This window comes from Tympanuchus pallidicinctus, unplaced genomic scaffold (assembly GCF_026119805.1).
Source record: "Tympanuchus pallidicinctus isolate F22 unplaced genomic scaffold, pur_lepc_1.0 scaffold21, whole genome shotgun sequence".
NCBI classification, from domain to species: domain Eukaryota; kingdom Metazoa; phylum Chordata; class Aves; order Galliformes; family Phasianidae; genus Tympanuchus; species Tympanuchus pallidicinctus.
In genome coordinates, this window is record NW_026294733.1 from 3540439 (window position 1) to 3559705 (window position 19267).

General features: G+C 41.9%; 2 protein-coding genes across 11 annotated transcripts in view; one reads left to right on the forward strand and one right to left on the reverse strand.

The window, feature by feature from the left end:
- KIF20A (kinesin family member 20A) lies at positions 1-10265 on the forward strand. 6 transcript variants are annotated; one of them, XM_052685007.1, is made up of 19 exons: positions 1-54; positions 276-457; positions 892-981; positions 1101-1220; positions 1682-1820; positions 1912-2099; positions 2184-2328; positions 3288-3488; positions 3716-3827; positions 3938-4009; positions 4557-4700; positions 4780-4945; positions 5185-5346; positions 6015-6154; positions 6253-6355; positions 6977-7175; positions 7346-7437; positions 7699-7836; positions 8337-10265. In XM_052685007.1, exons 2-19 carry the CDS (start codon positions 293-295, stop codon positions 8607-8609), a joined length of 2649 nt encoding a protein of 882 aa, XP_052540967.1. In that variant the 5' UTR covers positions 1-54; positions 276-292; the 3' UTR covers positions 8610-10265. The 6 variants fall into 6 exon arrangements, with proteins under 6 accessions (XP_052540967.1, XP_052540966.1, XP_052540965.1 ...); XM_052685006.1 differs by having other exon boundaries at positions 49-148; XM_052685005.1 differs by lacking the exon at positions 1-54 and adding an exon at positions 56-74.
- The window catches only part of SFXN1 (sideroflexin 1), a 20155-nt gene continuing 9819 nt past the window's right edge, over positions 8932-19267 (reverse strand). For 4 of the 5 annotated variants that reach the window (XM_052685099.1, XM_052685100.1, XM_052685103.1 and 1 more), the window contains 7 exons: positions 18977-19052; positions 17915-18000; positions 16597-16724; positions 16012-16061; positions 10992-11041; positions 10279-10326; positions 8932-9054 (listed from right to left, as the gene is read on the reverse strand). In XM_052685099.1, coding sequence (XP_052541059.1) covers positions 8958-9054; positions 10279-10326; positions 10992-11041; positions 16012-16061; positions 16597-16724; positions 17915-18000; positions 18977-19052 — 535 coding nt within the window. In that variant the 3' untranslated portion in view covers positions 8932-8957. The other variant, XM_052685102.1, reaches the window with a different exon arrangement.

Below are 19267 nucleotides of genomic sequence, written 5' to 3' on the forward strand. Positions count from 1 at the left end.
TTGGCTTAGCGAGCGGGCGGCGAGGTTTGAAACCCCAACAGCAGCGGCCGCGAGGTGAGAGTGGTGCTCGTCCGGTGAGCGGCGCTTCTCGTGCGACCGAGGGCTGGGGAACGGCGGGTGGCGGAGCCCCGTGTAGCGGCCTGCGTCGGTGTGTGGGGAGGACCCGTCTGCAGGGTCGTGTGTGCGTGATGCGGGACGGGGGTATGCGCTTGTGGGAAGCGGGCGGGCCGGCTGGGCCGCTGCTCTGACATCGCCCTGTGCCGCTTTTTCTTCAGCAGCCCTGTGGGACGCCATGGAACAAGCGCTCGCCTCCCCGGGGCTGTTCTCTGATGATGACGGTGCTGCTGCGGCCTCCCCCGTTTTGGAATCCACAGCGACGGGGTTTGGAGCTGACGTGCGCAAGGATCTCCTGTCCGAGTTCTCTGCTATCTCCCCCAATCTCGAGGGCTCCCAGCAGGTGAGGTTGGAGCAGTGCTGCGTCCTGCATGCAGCACAAAATGGTTGCCCTGCACCATTGTCAGCAGGGATCTTAAGAAGAGACTGCTTTGTGTAGAGCAGCTCCTGTTACCAGCAGCCTACTGATGAAGGGCACAATTAATGGGTGCTCCTTAACGTGGTGCTCAGTTCTGGGGTTTGGTGTCACGGCTTTGGGTTCTTGTTCTGGTTCACTACATAAACCCAAGAAGTGTTCTGGTGTATGTGGAAATGTATGAAAAGATGTTCTGGTGTTTTTGGGAACCTTGGAAGCACTGGAGTGTTTGTTAATTACTGAGCAAGTCTTCAGGGAGTTGTGTGTCTTCCAAGCATTGATTCCTATTGGTGTTCTGGGCCTGGCAGATAGCTGTGCATTGCTGCTCTGGCTGCTGTGTTTAACTTGTGCAAATTTTGCAGGCTATTGCTGAAGATGTTAATGGAAAACTGAAGGTGTATCTGAGAGTTCGACCCCTGAAACCCACAGAGCTGGAAAAAGGGGAAGACCAGGTGAGATCCTTAATAAAGCAGTTGTCTGTGTTCTTACTGGGAGAACCAATTTTCCTTTGCTGTTATGTCATAACCTCTTGTAAGCCACTGCAGTGATGGGATTTTATTTTCTCTTTCAGGGTTGTGTCTGCATTGAGAATTCAGAGACTCTTCTTCTAAAAGCCCCCAAAGACTCCTTCACCATGCGGAGCACAGAACGTGGAGTGGGACAAGCAGCACATAGGTTCTCTTTCACTCAGGTATGTAACTGGACAGACAACCACAATTAACCCAATTAAGAGGGCTTTGAGCTTAAGCCAGTAATACAACTTAAAAAGCTGCCTTATTATTAGTAATACCAGTACTCTGTGTGAACTGTATTCTCTTGTACTATTCTCTACTCATTTCTGAAGTTTTCCTTATTTACATATATATTTTCAAGTAGATTCTGCAAGCTTGAGTAGCAAATGCCAAACTCTTATTTTGTTAATAAAGATCTAAGCATGCTAAAGGCTGTAGTAATATTGTATGTTACTGGACTAAGCAAGTGAACAGTCTGTTTTTATAGGGCTCTTGGACTGAAATTACTGGTAGTTTTGTGGTGGTGGAGGATGGAGGGCTCCATTAAGGACTAAGAAGTATTGTTTGAAAAATCAGCTGCAGTCTAAAAGCAGATCTTTCCTACACGAGACCATTTTCTGTGGTTTTTTTTTTGTTGCAGATCTTTGGACCAGATGTGGGGCAGAAACTGTTTTTTGATGAAACAATGAAACAGGTGGTAAAGGATGTACTGAATGGGCAGAACTGGCTGGTTTACACTTATGGCAACACCAATTCAGGGAAGACTCACACCATTCAGGGTAATGGGAGTATGAATGTGAATGGGAGCAGACACGTGAATGTGTGCTACTACATTTCTGTTGAATCTATAGCTTCCTGCTCTTTCTTCAGGCAGCATCAAAGATGGTGGAATTCTGCCTCGTTCCTTAGCTGTTATCTTCAATAGTGTGGGGGACCGCCTGTACCAAGCCATGGACCTGAAGCCTTCACTGTGCAATGAGGTGATCTGGCTGGACAGCAGGCAGGTTCGGCAGGAAGAGACCAAGAAGCAGAGCATGCTGCGGGGGGGCCTGTGGGAAGTAAGTATTTTGCTTCCAGGAGGTGTCCTAGGGAGTGAATAATGTCAGACCACCTGGTCGTGGCTTTTCTTGCTTCCTTTTTAGGAGGAGCTGTTAACACCACTGAAAAGGAGTTGCAGTGCTGAATCTCAGCTTCAGGGCGCCATCAGTGGCAGCTTTGACAGTGGAGTTGCTGGCCTCTCATCATCCAGCCAATTTACCAGCCATTCAGAAATCAGCCAGACAGAAGGTATGACTGGAAACCTAATTTGTACCTCCTGCTTATTGGAGGAACAGAGGAAGAAGGGGCAATAGCTATCTAGATGCTGTGCTGTTCAGTAAAGAAGCCAAGGTGTTACAGTCTGGATTTTTCCCTTTGAAAGATGATGGCTCCTGTAGCAGACTTGCTGAGTCATGGCCTGAAGCAGTGATTGAGCACCTGCTGGGAAGGCAGGGCCAGCCCAGGGGAGCCCAATGTGCCTGAGTGACAGAAAGGGACGGAGCCAGGACAGACCCTTTCCCAGACCTCATTTAAGGGTTGGCAGTGGAGATGAGGGCATCTCTTGCTGGAGATCCCTGCCTACTCTGAGGCCTTCCAAAGGCAGGCAGCTCTTCTCCTTCATTTCTGCATCTGTGGCTGCTGTGTTTGGGCTTGTTCTCATTTGTAGCAGCTGAAGACTTTGCTACACTGCTATTATTGTGGTACTTTCCCTCCCATCATATCATTACAGCCTCTCAGCTGAAGAACTCTGTACACTTGTCTCATCAAAATCTGAACATATGGTTATTGAGCAGGTGACTGCCATGCAGTGAGGGGTTGCTGGAAAGCAAGGGGCTGCACTGAGATATCACACTGACCACTTGTACCCAGATTGTCAAATGGAGGAACTACTAGCTGAGTAGGTATCCAGAAGCAGGGAGTAACAAGGCTTAAAACACGTCAGACTTTTTCTGAAATGTCTTGTGCTTCTTGAGTTGAGACCAAGTATATAGGAAGTCCTTGTGCATAAAGATACTGTTACAGGGAATTGAATACTGCGTGATTGGGCATAGGTAATTGCATTTGTCCAAACAGCAGGGGATATGTAGAATAGCTTGTGTCTGGGATGGTGTTCTTTCTGAAGAAGGACACTTCAGTTTTTTCCTGAACAACTCAGATCTGACCTTTGGAAGACTGCAGTCATGATTTCTTCTTTTTTTCCTCCCCAGAACTTGGCCCTCGTTGGGCTGACTTGGATCGTATTTCACTCAGCAGCACAGGAGATGTGCAGTTCTCCATCTGGGTCTCCTTCTTTGAGATTTACAATGAGTTAATCTATGACTTGTTAGAACCAGCCCTCCCTGGCCAGAACCGCAAGAGGCAGACGCTGCGGCTCTGTGAAGACCAGACTGGCAACCCCTATGTGAAAGGTATTACCTGAGAGATGTTCATAGTGGGCCTCCAGGTGGATCACACCTGAGGGAGAGAGACTTGAGGACAGAGTGGGTGGCCTAGTAGTGATATGCTGGGAAGCACAATGTCCTCTGGCCCTTCAGAAGTTTCTGATGCCTGGATAAAGAGGATGTGAAGCTTATTAAGGTCAGGGAAATGCTATGGTTTTTTAACTGCCGTGCCCAATGCATGCCTGCTTTTCCAGATCTAAACTGGATCAATGTCTGTGATGCTGATGAGGCCTGGAAGCTCCTGAAACTGGGTCGGAAAAACCAGAGTTTTGCCAGCACCCACATGAACCAGAATTCCAGTCGCAGGTCTGGAGCGGGAGGGGAGGGAGCATTTCTTAGATATACAGTTCTGAGAAGCTTTTAAATGTTACATTTCATTTTTTTTCTTTTTAAATGCCTGCATGCTTCTTTTACAGTCACAGTATCTTCTCCATTCGGATTCTGCATTTGCAAGGAGGTGGCAGTGAAATTGTTCCCAAAATCAGTGAGTAAGTTCCATGCTTTCTAGGATTTGTGGGTATTCTCTGGACTTTCTTAAACTGTTACTGTGGATCTGGGAAGTATCTTAAGGGAGATCTTGTGGGAAGCACTTAAAAGGAGTGAATCTTTCCTCTCTTCAGGCCTGGAACTGACAGTAGGGAGAGTTTCGTTGAGGAGAACAGCAAAATATGACTTGAGATTAAGCTCTTTAAAAGTAAACATGAGTAACTGCCCTTGCAGGGCTGATTTAACTGAGGCTGCTGCCTGTTTTTCAGGCATGGTTATCTGGACATGAGTTGGCCCAGTGCCTGGGAAGTGGTCTTGAGGATCTCTGAATGTGACACCAAGCTCATGTTCTTATCTCGTTTAATCCTTACACTTGAGCTGCTGCTAGACAGAAAGACCTGCCTAATTTATCCCAAAGGAGCTTTCTTTGTCTTCCTGAGGAAGCTGGGAGAGTGAGCAGGGGAAAGTGATTGCGTGGTGTCTGAATTTAAACCTGGTGAGAACAGCACAAATACGGTGGGTCAGATGATAACATCTCCATTTTTTCAGGCTATCCCTGTGTGACCTTGCGGGATCAGAGCGCTGCAAAGACCAGAAAAGTGGGGATCGAATGAAGGAAGCAAACAACATCAATACTTCCCTCCATACACTGGGTCGCTGCATCACTGCCCTCCGTCAGAAGCAGCAATCCAAGTGGGTATCTGGAGCTTCAGAGGGGAGGGTGTGGGGAGGCTGTCTTTTCCCATGGACTTACTGTTGTCTCTCCCCACAGACTGAAGCAGATTGTGGTTCCCTTCCGGGACAGCAAGCTAACCCGTGTGTTCCAGGGTTTCTTCACTGGACGTGGGCGCTCTTGTATGATTGTTAACATTAATCAGTGTGCATCTACATATGATGAAACTCTGTATGTAGCCAAGTTCTCAGCCATTGCCAGCCAGGTAAGTAACACTTAATAGCACTCTGACATGCTCAGGATTCCTCCTCCTATGGGAATGGGTCCTTTCCTACCAGAGGGCAGGCACTTCTTCCCTCTGTTATGCAGTGGATTGTTAACTCCACGGTAATTTCAAACTCTACTGAAGTCAGAAGTTTGACAGCATACAGAGAAGTGCTGTGTTTAAAGGCTATGTAGCCTCCAGGCTTTGTGGACCAGTAATGATAGTTTTTTCCCCTTCAGCTTGTTCAGGCCCCTCCCGCAAAGCTGGGACTTCCATCCATACAATCAATTATCAAAGAACACAGCAGGCGAACCAGCCAGGGTTCAGAGGCTACAGAGAAGGAAGAAGTGAAAACAGAAGACAGTGAAGATGAAGTGGATGTCTCTGTTTATGAGAGAGAGGTGGGTTGTGATTTATTTTAAACTTTTATTGATAGAAAAGCAAGAAGATGACGAAACATTAATCTGGAAGGTGACTCCTGGAACTCAGTGCAAAAGATGACAGAAAACCTCAAAGATGTGATCCTAGAACACTGTAAATTGAGAATCTATGGAAGGTATTCCATCCACAGTCATTCAAAATCTGAAGCACGTGGTTAAAAGCATTTGTCCATTTGTGGAACAAGGACAGTAAGAGCTCAGGTGCAGATCTGTAATCTCTTCTCTATAAGGGAAATCTTGATCAGAGAATTAGTAAAACAGTTGGCTAAACTGATGAAAAATAATCAGACTTTCTGGATACTCAAAGTGGGCAGCTGGAATAGCTGAAAGAGTGGGGTGGAAGAAATACAAAGATCTGAGTTGTAATGTATCAGTGTAGCAAATGCACGTGCAGCCTTTGTCAGTGCAGTATAGCAAGCTGCTTATGGAGATAGCTTCAGTTAGAGTGGTGTTTAAACCATCTCACAGGGAGGGAATTGGGAACAAACCTACCAACTTGGTTGCAGTCACTTGGAAAAACATCCTAAACCTAGATTACCCCAGCTTTACAGATACAGGATCAGCTAGTTTGTTTTCTCCAGGTCTTAATTCTGCTATGCAGTGTGAGCAAGGGAGTTTGTGTCTTGCAGGACTTGTTGCGTGCAGTGGAAGCTGCGCGAGAACTGCTGGTGCAAGAGAGGCAGGAGAAGCTACAGCTAGAAATACGCCTCCGTACAGAGATCTGCAATGAGATGCTGGAGGGCATGCAGCAGAAGGAGCAGTGGTGGAGGTACAGCTGAGGCTGATCCATCTCCCTGTGTGCAGGGTGTGCTGTGGTGCCAAGGACTATCAGACCCAGATGCAGACAGTTGTTTGTTCTCATTGTAGCCAACACATTGATGCCCAGAAGGAACTGCTGGAGGAACTGTATGAAGATAAACTGAATAACCTGAAGGAGTCACTGACTGACTATTACCAGGAAGAAATCCAGGTTTGTTCAGAGGGATGGAATGACATCGGGAAGGTGGCAGGGACTTGGGGGTACTTAAGTCCGGGAAGATGATGTTACACAGACTGAAAATAAATATTTTGGGTGTTTTTTTGTGCTGTGTTAATACATGATAACTTCATCCACAATTCTTGTTAATTTTCATTTCTTGACTATTCTGTAGTTAGTTGGACTTCCAGATTTTTTCAACCCTTAATCTGGGAATTAATGTGTGATCATTTTTATTCCTTTATTAGTCCAACATAATCCTTTGTCCCTTTATTATTTTTGCTAGTGGCTTGTCTTGCAATCTTCAAATTAACACTAGTGCTCTGAATTTCTCTTAACTGTAGTTGTGAAGGGTGCAGGCCTGTCTGTAGTTCTCATCATATGAGACTGGCCCTCTCTGAAGATGCAAATTAACATGTGTTGTAGAGAGGCTGGAGAAATAGTTTAGATTCTCAAGAAGTGGTTTCATATCTTCAGTTAAAGTGCATTAAATGCTGAATCCAATGTGTGAATGTATGATGGAGAGTGTCTTGTGGGGAAAAAGGCCCTGAAAATCTGAGGTAACAAAGGCTGTATTAAGAAAGCTGTTTAATTTTTGAACGAACTTGCTTCAAGGAGCGTGATGAGAAGATTGAAGAGCTCCAAGCTGCTCTGCAAGAGGCAAAACAAAAACTGGATGCTAAGCAAAGGGACTCAGAGCAAGGCTTGCGTCGATCAAAGCGAGTGGCTGCCTCGTGTGCTCTGCAGCAGGAGCTGACAGATACTAAGGCCAAACTGGAGCAGTGTCAAATGGAGTTGAATACAACATCAGCAGGTAAGGCAGGCTTATCTCCTAGTTCAAAATCTAAAGTTCACTTGTGTAAACCGGAAGCCTGGAAGCCTGAGCTCTTCTCAGTTTGTCTGTTTCAAGAGCAGTCCAGACTTTAAGAAAAACCTAATGTTCTGTGAATGAGCTCCTGCTCACTCATTTCTGTCTGTCCTTAGAGCTGCGCAAGTACCAGAGATTACTGGAGCCACCTCCCTCTGCCAAACCCATTACTGTGGATGTAGACAAGAAACTGGAGGATGGACAGAAGGTAACTCTATCTCTGTTAGAAACTTGCATAGCAAAATCCTTGCCAGTTAAAATGTATTTGGAGCTGCTATTTTCAAGTCTTTAAATGGTTGACAGCATTCTGAAAGCAAACCTTGAGCACAGATGTGGAGGATGCTGGTGTTACTGATCCCACTGTACCTCACTCAGATCTCCCTCAGTGCTGCATGTCTGGATTGTCTCAGAGCAGCCTTGTTTCTAGAACAGTGTTAATACAACAGCTTGCTTTAAATCTCTCCTGCAGAATGTGAGATTGCTGCGCTCAGAATTACAAAAACTTGGGGAATCTCTTCAGTCTGCAGAGAGGGCATGCTGCCACAGTACAGGTGCAGGGAAACTTCGAGAAGCCCTTTGTACGTGTGATGACATCCTGGCTAGACAGGTAATGTGTTGTCTCTTGTTGCAGTGTGGTATATATGTACTTTGACATAAGCAGCAGATAGTTGCAGCTACAAGGATCTAGGTCTATAAATGTCTTATTCTCTAGACGTGTAAATACCTGTTACTTCAAGGGAGCTATACTGTTAAATCTTCTCAGTGTCTGAGTCATACTGCATACTGAACTCTCCAAAGGAGACCCAACTGTTTCTGTTCAGCCACCTGACAGCTTGCACTTACAGCAGAATTCAGAGTTCCCATTCCTTTCTCCACTGTGCTCCATCACAGTTGCTATGGCAGCATGCTTACAGCAGGATGGATTCTGTTTTTCCCTTAGCATAACTGTTTCCCTTTTGTTACTGAACTGCTATAGTGGTGACAGGAGCTTTTTCTGTATGGCCTTACTTAGCATGCTGGTTAGTGAAGTTCAGCAGCGTCTTCAATTTATAATAACCAAGGAGTTGCATTATTGCATTTCTACACATACTGCTTTCCATTTTTCAGGACCAAACTCTGGCAGAACTGCAGAACAACATGATGCTGGTAAAACTGGATCTGCGGAAGAAAGCAGCTTGCATTGCTGAACAGTATCACACTGTACAGAAGCTCCAGGCTCCTCCCATGTCTACTCTAAAGAAACGGTTCTGTGCCAACAGGGAAAACCTACAACCTAACCAACCTCCTGGCAAAAAGCCCTTCCTGCACAACCTTCTGACACGTTCAGCTCCCCGTCCTGCTGCTACCAGGGGGTGGCAACTCCGCTCAGTTGCTCTATGACTTCTTGGAAAGGCATCCCTGCCTCCCCATTACTGGAACAGGTGGCACATCCAGTATCATAGCTTCTCTTCTTCTTTGTGTGCTTGTTTATTATTGTAGCTGCTTGAGAGCTTATGTAAACATTTCTGCATATGTATGGTTAAAAGTTTTAATTGATACCAAAGTGGACAAAATGACCTTCTGTAATTTAAACACTACAGCAAGGAAAGATTTTTAAATATCAAACAGTGCAGATGAGCAGAGCGTGGTTTAACAGAAGGACCAGCTAAAATGAGTTCTCTTCAACTGCGTTGGTACATAAAAATAAGTTCACAAGATCTCCTTGTAAGATATTCTCCCTTCCTTGAATTATAATCCTTTATTAAAGTATACACGTTCTAGTTCAGGGCTGTTCTCCTGGATCTTTGCTTGTAAGTCTGGCTCCAAGCGTGTTACAGACATAGAACTGAGCAAAAGAAACAAGTAAAATGGTTATATACAACAAGCACTTGATTCTAAAATAAGACTGAATCTCTTTAAAATTCCTGGGTTCTGAAAGTTTATAAAGAAGAATTGAGAACTCCTCATAAAGGAATCATGCTCCACCTATAAGCAAAGGACTCCCCCATTTAAGAGGTGTTAGAGATGTTCCATACCTTACAGGAACAGCTGAGCTCCTACTATCATGAAGGTAGGAAGCAAAGGAGTTGCTTAAGGTTGTTCTGTCATTAGAAGCTTCTCTTCATTAGGGTGTACTTCATAATCAATGTCTTCTGCCTGTTTTACTGTCTGATTTTATTTTGTTAACGTTTATTTCTGAGTCATCACACACAAAAGTGAATTCAGCTGCCAGATCACATAAACAGCTGCAATTTTCTAAAGCAGTCTGAGATCTAATCTTTCTGTGAAGTTGAGAGCACCAGTTAGAATCGAGCTACTGTGGTAGAGGGGTGCTCTGAGTTTGGTGCTAGCTGGTTTGCTAGCTGTCTCTGGGTAGATTTTAGCACAATCCTTTTCTATGCCAGGCGTGAAGACAGCCAAAACTGCTTTGTGCTATTCAATTAAATCAGGTGAGAATTAGGTGTTTTGGTTTTTTTTGGAAGTCAAAAGCTACTTCAATTGCTTCTTATTTTAACCAATTCAGCTCCAGCTTGCATCTTTTAAGCTACATTTGGCAGCTTGTCAACTTGTAGTTCTGACAATCACTAAATAATGAGCAATAAGTGAGTTGAATACATAAGACCCTGTTTGTACTACATACTGCAATTTGAGTTAACTTCAGTTGGAGGTAACTCAGCCAGATCTTATTCTTATCTCAGCTGTGAGGTTTTTTTGACAGGTTTTCATACTGAGGAGTTTGTACTGATGGGGGAAAAAAAAATCCCTTAAGTTGCAACTAAGCACACCCAGTCAAGTGCTGTTCTCTATAACCAGTTTCTAGCTAAAAATGAAGTGGGATCTGACCATTCTTAATGAAGCCATAACCTCAGTGGACATTAACAGGTCATGTAGACTGCATTAATAACAATGTTACTCATCGCTACCTTTCTGAATATTCTCATGTTTATCATGCTATATGAATATTGAGACTGTATGCTCTGGGAGGCAACGACAACTTGTGTCTCTTTGCAGTATCTTGCATGTGTTGAATGTCACATTAAAGAAAGAATAACGTAACAGGAATACGTACCTTTTTTGAGGAAACAGTGCACAACACAGAGGAGTTGCAAACACAAGGCTAGAGAAGACAAAAACAGGTTTACAATGTTGAGGGTGCTAAAAAAAATTGAAATTTTACAGTGTAAGCACACAGCTCTTTTGTTTTTGTTTTGGTAGGATGGTGAGATAAGGTTCAATGAAAAACAACTTCATTTCTCACTGCATTATACTGCTGAAATCCTTTGTGTATTAAATGCATAAGCAATACCCATTCATCTGATGTCCCTGCAGTGCTTTGCACTGGTGTTCGTGCAATGAGGTGCTAAACAACAGCAACTGCAACCTTCCATTAACCAGATGTTTCAAGAACTCAAGTTCAGTATTAGTTTACTTAGTTTATTGGTTATGGAGGTAGCAGCTGAAGTATCTCTTTAAAAATCAGGTTGTTTACGCATTTCCTGTCGCTTCCTTTCCTCTTCCTTACCCCCTGCTTTTTTTTTGTCCACTTCTTTAACTGCTTCCTTTTCTATGGTATTATCAGCCACAGATGTAGAAATGAAGAGCTGTAGTCTTAATTTCTCCAAACAGTGGAGGAATGTCATTTCTGAAGCTTATCTGTATTGCTTCAACATACATAGGTGTTTTTTTCTAATCTTTATACAAAATGCAAATGCTACTTTCCTCAAAAAACAACCCCTGAAGTTATGCCCTCAAAATAGCAGACAATCCAAAGAAGGCACTCACCAGAATCCGACTAATCCAACTTGAATAGGAGCACTCATCCATGGAAATCTCTGTTGAAAGTAAAATATAACACTGAGTATGCTATCTTTTATTCCTCTTCCCACCTTGGAAACTTGCACTGGAAGGGACAACCTGCACCTAAAAGTCTGTTTTACATGACAAAAGGAAAACGATTACCAGCATACCTTAACCTTGAGCTATGGCTTGAAAGCCTTATCCCAACCTCTTTCAACTAGCAAGAAAGCTCTCAGTGATATCAGCTTACACTTATTCTGAGCATCCCTTAGAAACTACAGTAGGTGACCAACTGTTTTACTTTTGAACTGATCCTGACCTGAACCTCTGTGAGTCATTTAAGCCCACAGTAGCTAGCAAGTCGAGTGGCGCTGGTGGAACGTGCTGGCAGACCTGAGGGCACAGGGAGTTTGGCTGTCGCTCTCTCCTCCACACCATCAACTGGCTTTAACTCACAACTGCCACTCTGCCTTGTGGGCAACAACCCATTGCACCTGCCGACCAAAAATGAGGGAATTATCAAGGAACTGATTGCCCTTCCTCCTGTCTTATGATACGTTACGATATGATGCGTGGGAATTTAACTGTTAAGCACCCAGCCTCATACAGCCATGTTCTGCAAGTGTTCATCTCTTGTTAAGGAAAAAAAATAGAGGGACTGGGGACAAAGCTGAGAAAGCACCCCATAATGCAGACCTTTTTTTTAATAGCATACCCTTTAGTGTTTTTACTCTTGCATGTAAACCAAGAAAGGACACAGTTTTCTTGTAGGTCTTTGAATGGTTCAAGAAATCCCTCCCCTAGCCCAGGTTAGAATTCTAGTTGAAATTGCTAATGGAATAAAACCAAATCTCTTCAAATACAGTTTCTACGTTTTGTTTTGTTACTGTAAAATCATACTGTAAAATTAAATACTGTCTTTAATAAGCAGAATGTATGCCACAAATGCTATGATAAGAAGCTGATTTTTAAACAAATGAGCTAATGAGTAAGAATGTGTTATGGTGGGTGATGTTCTCAACAATGGAGATGTTCTCCTGCAAGGGGCATTATTCAAGATGTAGAAGTTACAGGGGAAACCAGCGAACAAAAGACAGGCAGCATCTGACAGGTGAGATAGAAGGATGAAATTTAGAAAGCTCAGTGTGATAAAGCTGGTGCTAAGTAAGGTCTAAGCAGTGGTAAGCAAGCCTGGGTACGAAGCTTTCTCCAGAGTCTGAGAGAAAGAGGAAATGATGTAGAATACACTGATCCTCTTTTTTTCCTTCTTTCTGGTGTTAATCTGTAATCCAGAAACGAATGCAGAAAGAACTTCACAATTCAGCAATAAACTGCAACAATAGGTAGTAAAAGAAAAAGCAACAGTAAGAAGGGTAAAGACTGAATTCAGCTGTGCTCCATTGTTCTGACAACGCACTAAATAAACCTTTGACTCTCACTTGAAATGAACTACTCAAAATACTTTAAATTTTATATAGTGGGAGAGTTCCAATGGCAAGAGACTCCAGGCTGACAGGGGAAGATTGAAGTCATCATTCTACCTTTAGTTGGGAACACAAAAACTCGGTAAGGTAACTGGCTCCTTCATACAGGGAGAATTAAAGGAGAGGGATGCTGAGAACTGCACTGCAAGATGTGTGAAAGAAATAAAGAAATGCCCCAAACACTTCTATAACCAAAGAGACTTTAAGGGCGTCCTGATTTTGGTTTCAAGCTTTCACCTGAGCTGGTCATTATTGTGAAAAAAAGCCTATGAACACAGACAGTACTGACACCCATTTCATTTGCTGGAACACATTTTGCCAAGGTGCCTGATCTGAATTATAGCTTTTCTTTTTCAAGAGTTTTTCCAGATGGCACTAATTAAGAACAATGGTAAGGTAAAAATAAGGTGAAACACTGATACTAGAAGGTCAACGGCTGCCTAGAGAACGATTTAAAATAATAAAGCCAGTCTCAAATGCAGGCTGCACATCCTTATAAAGAGAAAACAGAGAAGTACAAGACAGCAAAAGAATTTATTCTGTTAGAAGATGTATTTAAACAGGGAAGGAGGCAATTTCAGATGAATTAGGATTTAAATTCCAGATGACTGCAAGGCATCTTTGGCAGTTAGTGCAAAGAGAAAGTAGAGAAATGATAGCAAACAAAATGGAGAAATGGAGCAAGCAAACAAAAGCCAAAAAGAAAAATCAGTTTTTTCTGCTGCTTCTACTGTGAGATCTCCAACGGTGTCAGCTCTCTCAGGGTAGCTATGACTGTTCTGAAGGAGCATCACTACATGAAACAACAGCTAAAGAAGGAAAGCATGGAATGAGCTATGGTGTAAGACATTCAAGAATGATATTTAAAAGAAAAAAAGGCTGTTCTAGTTTTCTAAGAGCTCTGAATATGTATTTTAGTTACAGACTAAGAGACTTGAAGTTTCTGAAGTCAATACAGTATGCAGAACCAGAGAGAAACAGTCCCCAAAGATGTGAGAGTGGCAAAATCAATTAAAGCTTCAGTTTCCCTTGGGATTTTCAGACATTTTTATGAGATAAATGTTTTATTTCCCATGGGGAAAGGTTATCTGAGACTAAACAAATCTGTAAACCCTGTCCCTTAGAGCAAGGTTGCTTATGGGTCCTTTTGCTGCAGCAAATGTAGCAATGATTTGGTTCCACATGGAGCTAGTCAATAAGTGCAGCATACAGCCTCATCATCGAGAGTCACTGCATTGCTTAATTCCTCAAAATGCAGTTAAAGCAACTGCAGAAATCAAAGGCAAAAGGAGTGTGTATGTAAAACCAAATTTTTAGGAGTTTTCTGGTCAAGAATTAGGATTTCTTTAACCAGCAAGTACATGTTTGTATTTTAAAAACATTTTTAAATCATTTTCTAGCAATAATTTTTGGGAATACTGTAAGCTATATTAGTGCTATAACTGAAATGCAAAACCACGTCAGAAAATGGAAATGAATAATACTACAGACCCTACATCTTATTTTAAAGATCAAAGGATGACCCACTGCCATCACTGAGACCAGCAGTAATCACCTCTACCTTACTGGAGAGCATTGCTGTATGTTCCTCATCATTTAACAGCCTTTTGACTTTCCTGGCCCTGCATGTTGCTTTAATAGGCTTTGGCAAGCTTACAAGAAGTTTTTTCCAAGAGTGCTGATGATGTGCAAAGCAAAGACTAAGAAAAATGAGTTAGTAAAGCTTGTGTGGATGGTGTTGGAATACTGCAAATGGGATGGTGCTTCCGAAACCTCGAGAGAACAGGCAGAAGCTGCTTGTTAGAAATGCAGCTCATTCCTTAAAGGCTTTAATACTAATCTCTACCAAGTGTTACCACTGATGACCTGTAGAGCAGTGTTTCGCCTCTGCTCAGTCTTTGAGGCTGTGGGGGAGGAACAGGTGAGCATGAATGGTCATGATGGTACCAAAGACCACTGAACAGTCACTGAAGAAATCACTCATTTTTGCTGATCTGAAAAATTCACAACACTCTTATGTGACACCACACAAACAACAACAGATATTTGTCTTCAAACCCTGAGAATTTTCTCAACATCTTCACAAATGTCACATGTTTCCAGTTGACTTGATGGCATTTGTGTTAATAATGTTCAAATAATGCATTCTCAAGGACACAGCAGTATCACAAGCCACTTAAAGTTATTTTGCCAACAGAGGGTCAACACCTATGGAGCCCAATCACTGCAGGGCTCCTTACACTGCAAACAAGTCAGTGTATTTGGATGCACTGCAGTTTCACTTCTTGAACGAGATAAAAGCAACAAAGACTGTAACTCTAAGATTCAAACACCACATTTCCTACTTTTTATTCTGAGCAACAGTGTTTTCTGTTAACAGGAGCAGGGGGAAAAAAAAAAAAGCAGCAGAAATCTCTTCAGGAAAACAAAACTTTTTTTTTTTTGCAATTGGGAGACACCTAGGATGTTTTCCTAATACCCCATTTATCTACTAATGCACAAGCACTTTAAATGATGCATGTAACCAGGTTATCCAACCACACACAAGAAGTGTGAAGAAATCATTTTAAGTATTTTAATGCAATATTTTAGGAAGTTTCATCATAGACAAACCAATAGAAATGGGCAATTTCCTCTGCTCTCCCTCCCAGCTGCTGCCCAAAGCGCTTTTCCAATGTAGGATTTGGAAACTCTGACCTAACAGGAAGGAAGCAGATCCACTTAGGCTATCACTCCCAGCTTGCCCAGCATGTTTCCCAGGCAGAGAGTTTGTCTGGAGCTATGCAAGCAAGTAAATCAGTGACATCAGCAGTCAAAGACAGAATTCCCTTTACTGCTGAGGACTGGTCCTGGCTGCATCTCCTCATTTAAAAATTATTTGTCCAGATCTAAGCAACTATATAATTAATTTCATTATTGTTCTTTACCATCTTATGCACACACAGTACCATGCTGGTTAGTTTATACATTTGCAGTACCAGATTTGACTTCACACCACTGGAGCAGCAATAGAATTCAGTGAAAACATCATCTTTGATGGCACACACACATCCCACATCTACCCCATGCTCACACACCCAGATTGTTTTAAAAGATCATTTGAAAAAGGCATTTTTATCATCACTATTATTTCCAAACTCAAACTGCTACCACGGCAGCAAAGCAAACTTCCTTCCAAGATATTTGGGGGGGAAGAATTACACAAGCTTTTACTATTTTTCAGATAAGCTGTATTCCAAGTCCTGGTAAGAGGAAAGTGCCTTCACTAGAAAGAACTCTGCATTTTGTGCATAACCACCAGAATAACAAAATAAGTAATTTCTTCATGTCCTTTAAGATTAAAAGAACTAAGATACCTCTATTTGTGAAAGACAAAGAAAGCAGCTCCTGTAAAGTGCACTCTACAACAATGTCCTCCAGGAGTGCTCCGGAGGAGAATACCAAGACTTAAAGTATTTTAAATACATGAAAATATTAACTTAGCATGTGAAATACATGTACACAGTTTATCTCAGACTAACCTTTAAAAAGGCTCTCTTTTCCAGTGTGTTCATTATGAAGGGAGGAATTGCTGCAAATGAGAAAAAAGATAATGCATCAACCTCGGAGATAAAGGCACATGGATTTGATCTTCTGTATAGATGAACTAACACTGGAATTCAGTTTTCACAGCTGTCTGTCATTAACTGAGCTTTCATTTCATACTGCCATTAAGAGATACTAGATTTCTATTGACATAAGTAGACTCCTCCAGTAAGTGGAACGTCTAATTTCACAGGTAAAGGTAAATTTCACAGGTAAAGGTAATTAACCTGAGCTCAGTGACTTGGCTCATACCTTCAGTAAACCAGTTCCACTCGAGCAGGATTTGCAATGATTCCTTTGCTAACTGCATGATTTCTGCACTGTTCTGTTGCACATCAGTGTAACATGCTGTGGATGTTTTTCAGTAAGAGATGCAGACTTTAACTTCAACAAACGTAAATACTATGTGCATAACTGTAAGATAATTGGGCCTCTAAGAAAATCACTTCCATAGAACTTCAGCTCTCTGTCACAGTAGGAACTTATAATCAGGAGCTGTATATGACTGAACTTATTCTTACCCATGCCAGGAGCAGCCATGAGGATCCTTGATATAACCACCTGAGTAATTGCCTGCTGAGCTGCTTTTGTTGATTCACCCAGTCTGTTTCCATTCTCATCTGTGATGGGGATTCCAAACTTGAGTTCCCTGTTGAATAAAAATAATACAACAGAGACTGACATGCATTTATCTGCTTTTGCTGGTCACGTTTCTCCTCTTTAAAACTTTTGATTGGAAGAATTATTTTATTATTCACGTTTGGAGCAAAAATTTCAAAAAGCAAAGAAAGATTTGGGGCAAAATATGCTAAAAGTAAACTGAATATTTGTCATATCAGTCTGACATCTGAGCCTGGCCTCATGTATTCTGAGACCTGTTGTTTCTGTAATACACAGAAGACAGAGGGTTCTTCAAGAAAAATCAGAATGAATAGAATTTCCTGGACTGCTCTTAAAGTAGTCTGTCCTTTCCTACTTACAACATAGGGAATAAAAGCAGATTAGTTTCATTGAACTACAACACAATTCTCTGGCATTCTAGCCTGGGTTTTCATTTCAACCACCAAGAACATATTTGGAAGCATACCAGAATGCACAAAGCAAACTTCATTTCTGTATCTGCACAATTGTCTATCAAAGCTTTAACACAATTCTGCACTTGAGCAAAGCTCACATACAGGGGAAAAACCTTTCAGAAAGCGAGAAGCAGACAGAAGGGCAAATACTCTGATGACTGCCTTAGTTCTTCTTCCCATCATTTATAGGAAAAAAAAAAAAAATACTACCATAGATTCGACTTCACCATGAACATAAATATGAAAATATTCCCTTTTTTGCTCATAACCTTGTGTTTCTAAGAGGATGGTTTTTCCCTCCCTCATTTCTATTCTTACTTCTTGCCAAGTTAGAATACATGTGAAACTTTGTTACTGAGAAAGTGCATGTTTTTGGTAGCCTCAGAAGATCAAACAGAACTCTGACTATAACATATCTAACTCCTGTATGTGGGATTTGAAGCACCACCTCTGAAATGATTACACTTTTCCAAAGCGCAGCTTGTATCGAAAGGGCCCACGTGATCAAGTCTTAAAGGACAGGTACTTCACTGTTGAGATTCAAGGCTGAAGAACTAAATAGGTATTTATCTGAAGAGAATGAGAACGTTCTATTTACACGTGTCACAGTCAAACAATTAAAACAAGACCATGCCCAAGGCTTTTGCAAGGTTCTGAAACAAGCTAAAGATAATATAATGTCCTTTTTTCAGCACCTTGCTGATCTAAGAACTCAATAACATCCTTTCTTTTAGAATGAGCAATTTTTTTTGTCTTTCCCTACCTTTGTCTCATTAGTGGAATATTAATGCAGTTAGCAGCAGCAACAGCAGCAAAAGGAACAAACCGTCCTATAAGAGGTGAGACATGCTGTGAAAAGCAGGAAAAGAAGAATTACATAATTATTTTTTCCAAAGGTCACATCAAAATGCTTCACTCGTTAATGACAGATGAGATTTCCTTTAATTTAAAGTTCAGTGAAAAAATCCCTGGTAAGGCAGAGGCAAAAGAGACACAAGTAAGACTTAAGTCATGGAGACAGGCAAAAACCACCTGAATTCAGTTGCATCATTGCAGACAAATGCCAGCTTCTGAGCACACCTATCAGCTTGATGGCAACACTAAATAGACTTTAACTTCAATATCTTCAACAGCAAGGTTACAGCCAGCAGCATTTCTAACAGCTGCTTTGCACCTAAGGACACTCACTGCATGAAGCCATTTATCTAGTCAGCGTCTCGTATGATCCGAGTTACTCTGCCTAGAATAGTATCTCTCAAATAAGGTGTCAGTGCTGCACCATGCCCAATATATCAAAGCATAAACTGAGGGATATAAAATAGTTTTTTTTTTTTTTTAAATAAACATGCTGCATATTTGTTTGAAGAATTTGAGTTTTCCATATTTAAGAGAAGCAGCTCTTCACACACTCTTCAGCCAGTCCAGCGTAGACTCCCATGTTTCCAGAAGTAATGCTGTACATTAAAAACCAGGCAAGCTGCACAACTGTGTATCAGGTCTACGTCACTGTAATTACATCCACTGCAATTAACTTTCAAGTGCTGCTAGATACTTTGAAACCTTGAAAGAAATAGCAAAAAAGGCACCTTCATGGGATACATATTGTGAATGAAAACAGCAAGGATAGGGCATTAAAAACAAATATATATATAAAATCATCTATATGGGGCAAAAGTAAGATTGGGAAATCAAGAAGGGAGCTGCCAAGGGTAATTACAACTCCATGAGGGAGCTGTGCACAGCATGACAGAGCCAGAGGAGGGGAAGTGAGCCATTTCATAGAACACCAACATCTGAATAAGAATGGAAAAAGTATCAGCAATACCTTTGTTAGTGCATTAAGTCCTAAAGCTGTCGCAACAGCACCTGTGGTAGCAGAAACATAGGCTGTTCCCAGCTGGCTAAAACAAAAATAACAATGTTTGTACATGCATCACAATTATATCCATGCCACTTTCAAAAACAACTTTCACACATGCATTAAGTTCCTTCCACCTACAAAAGTTAAAGCATATCTTGTTGCAGCAACACAGAAAGGGCTAAGGATGGAATGGTCACATGAAACCACAACTCAACCCTTTTTCTTCCACTATCAGTAAAAACAACAAGCAAGTGA

Coding starts and splice junctions, on each gene's coding strand:
- KIF20A (XM_052685007.1), top strand. CDS start 293: ATGGAACAAGCGCTCGCCTCCCCGGGGCTGTTCTCTGATGATGACGGT. Junction 3,489..3,715: donor TGGCAACCCCTATGTGAAAG/GTATTACCTGAG, acceptor CTGCTTTTCCAG/ATCTAAACTGGATCAATGTC. Junction 4,010..4,556: donor ATTGTTCCCAAAATCAGTGA/GTAAGTTCCATG, acceptor CCATTTTTTCAG/GCTATCCCTGTGTGACCTTG.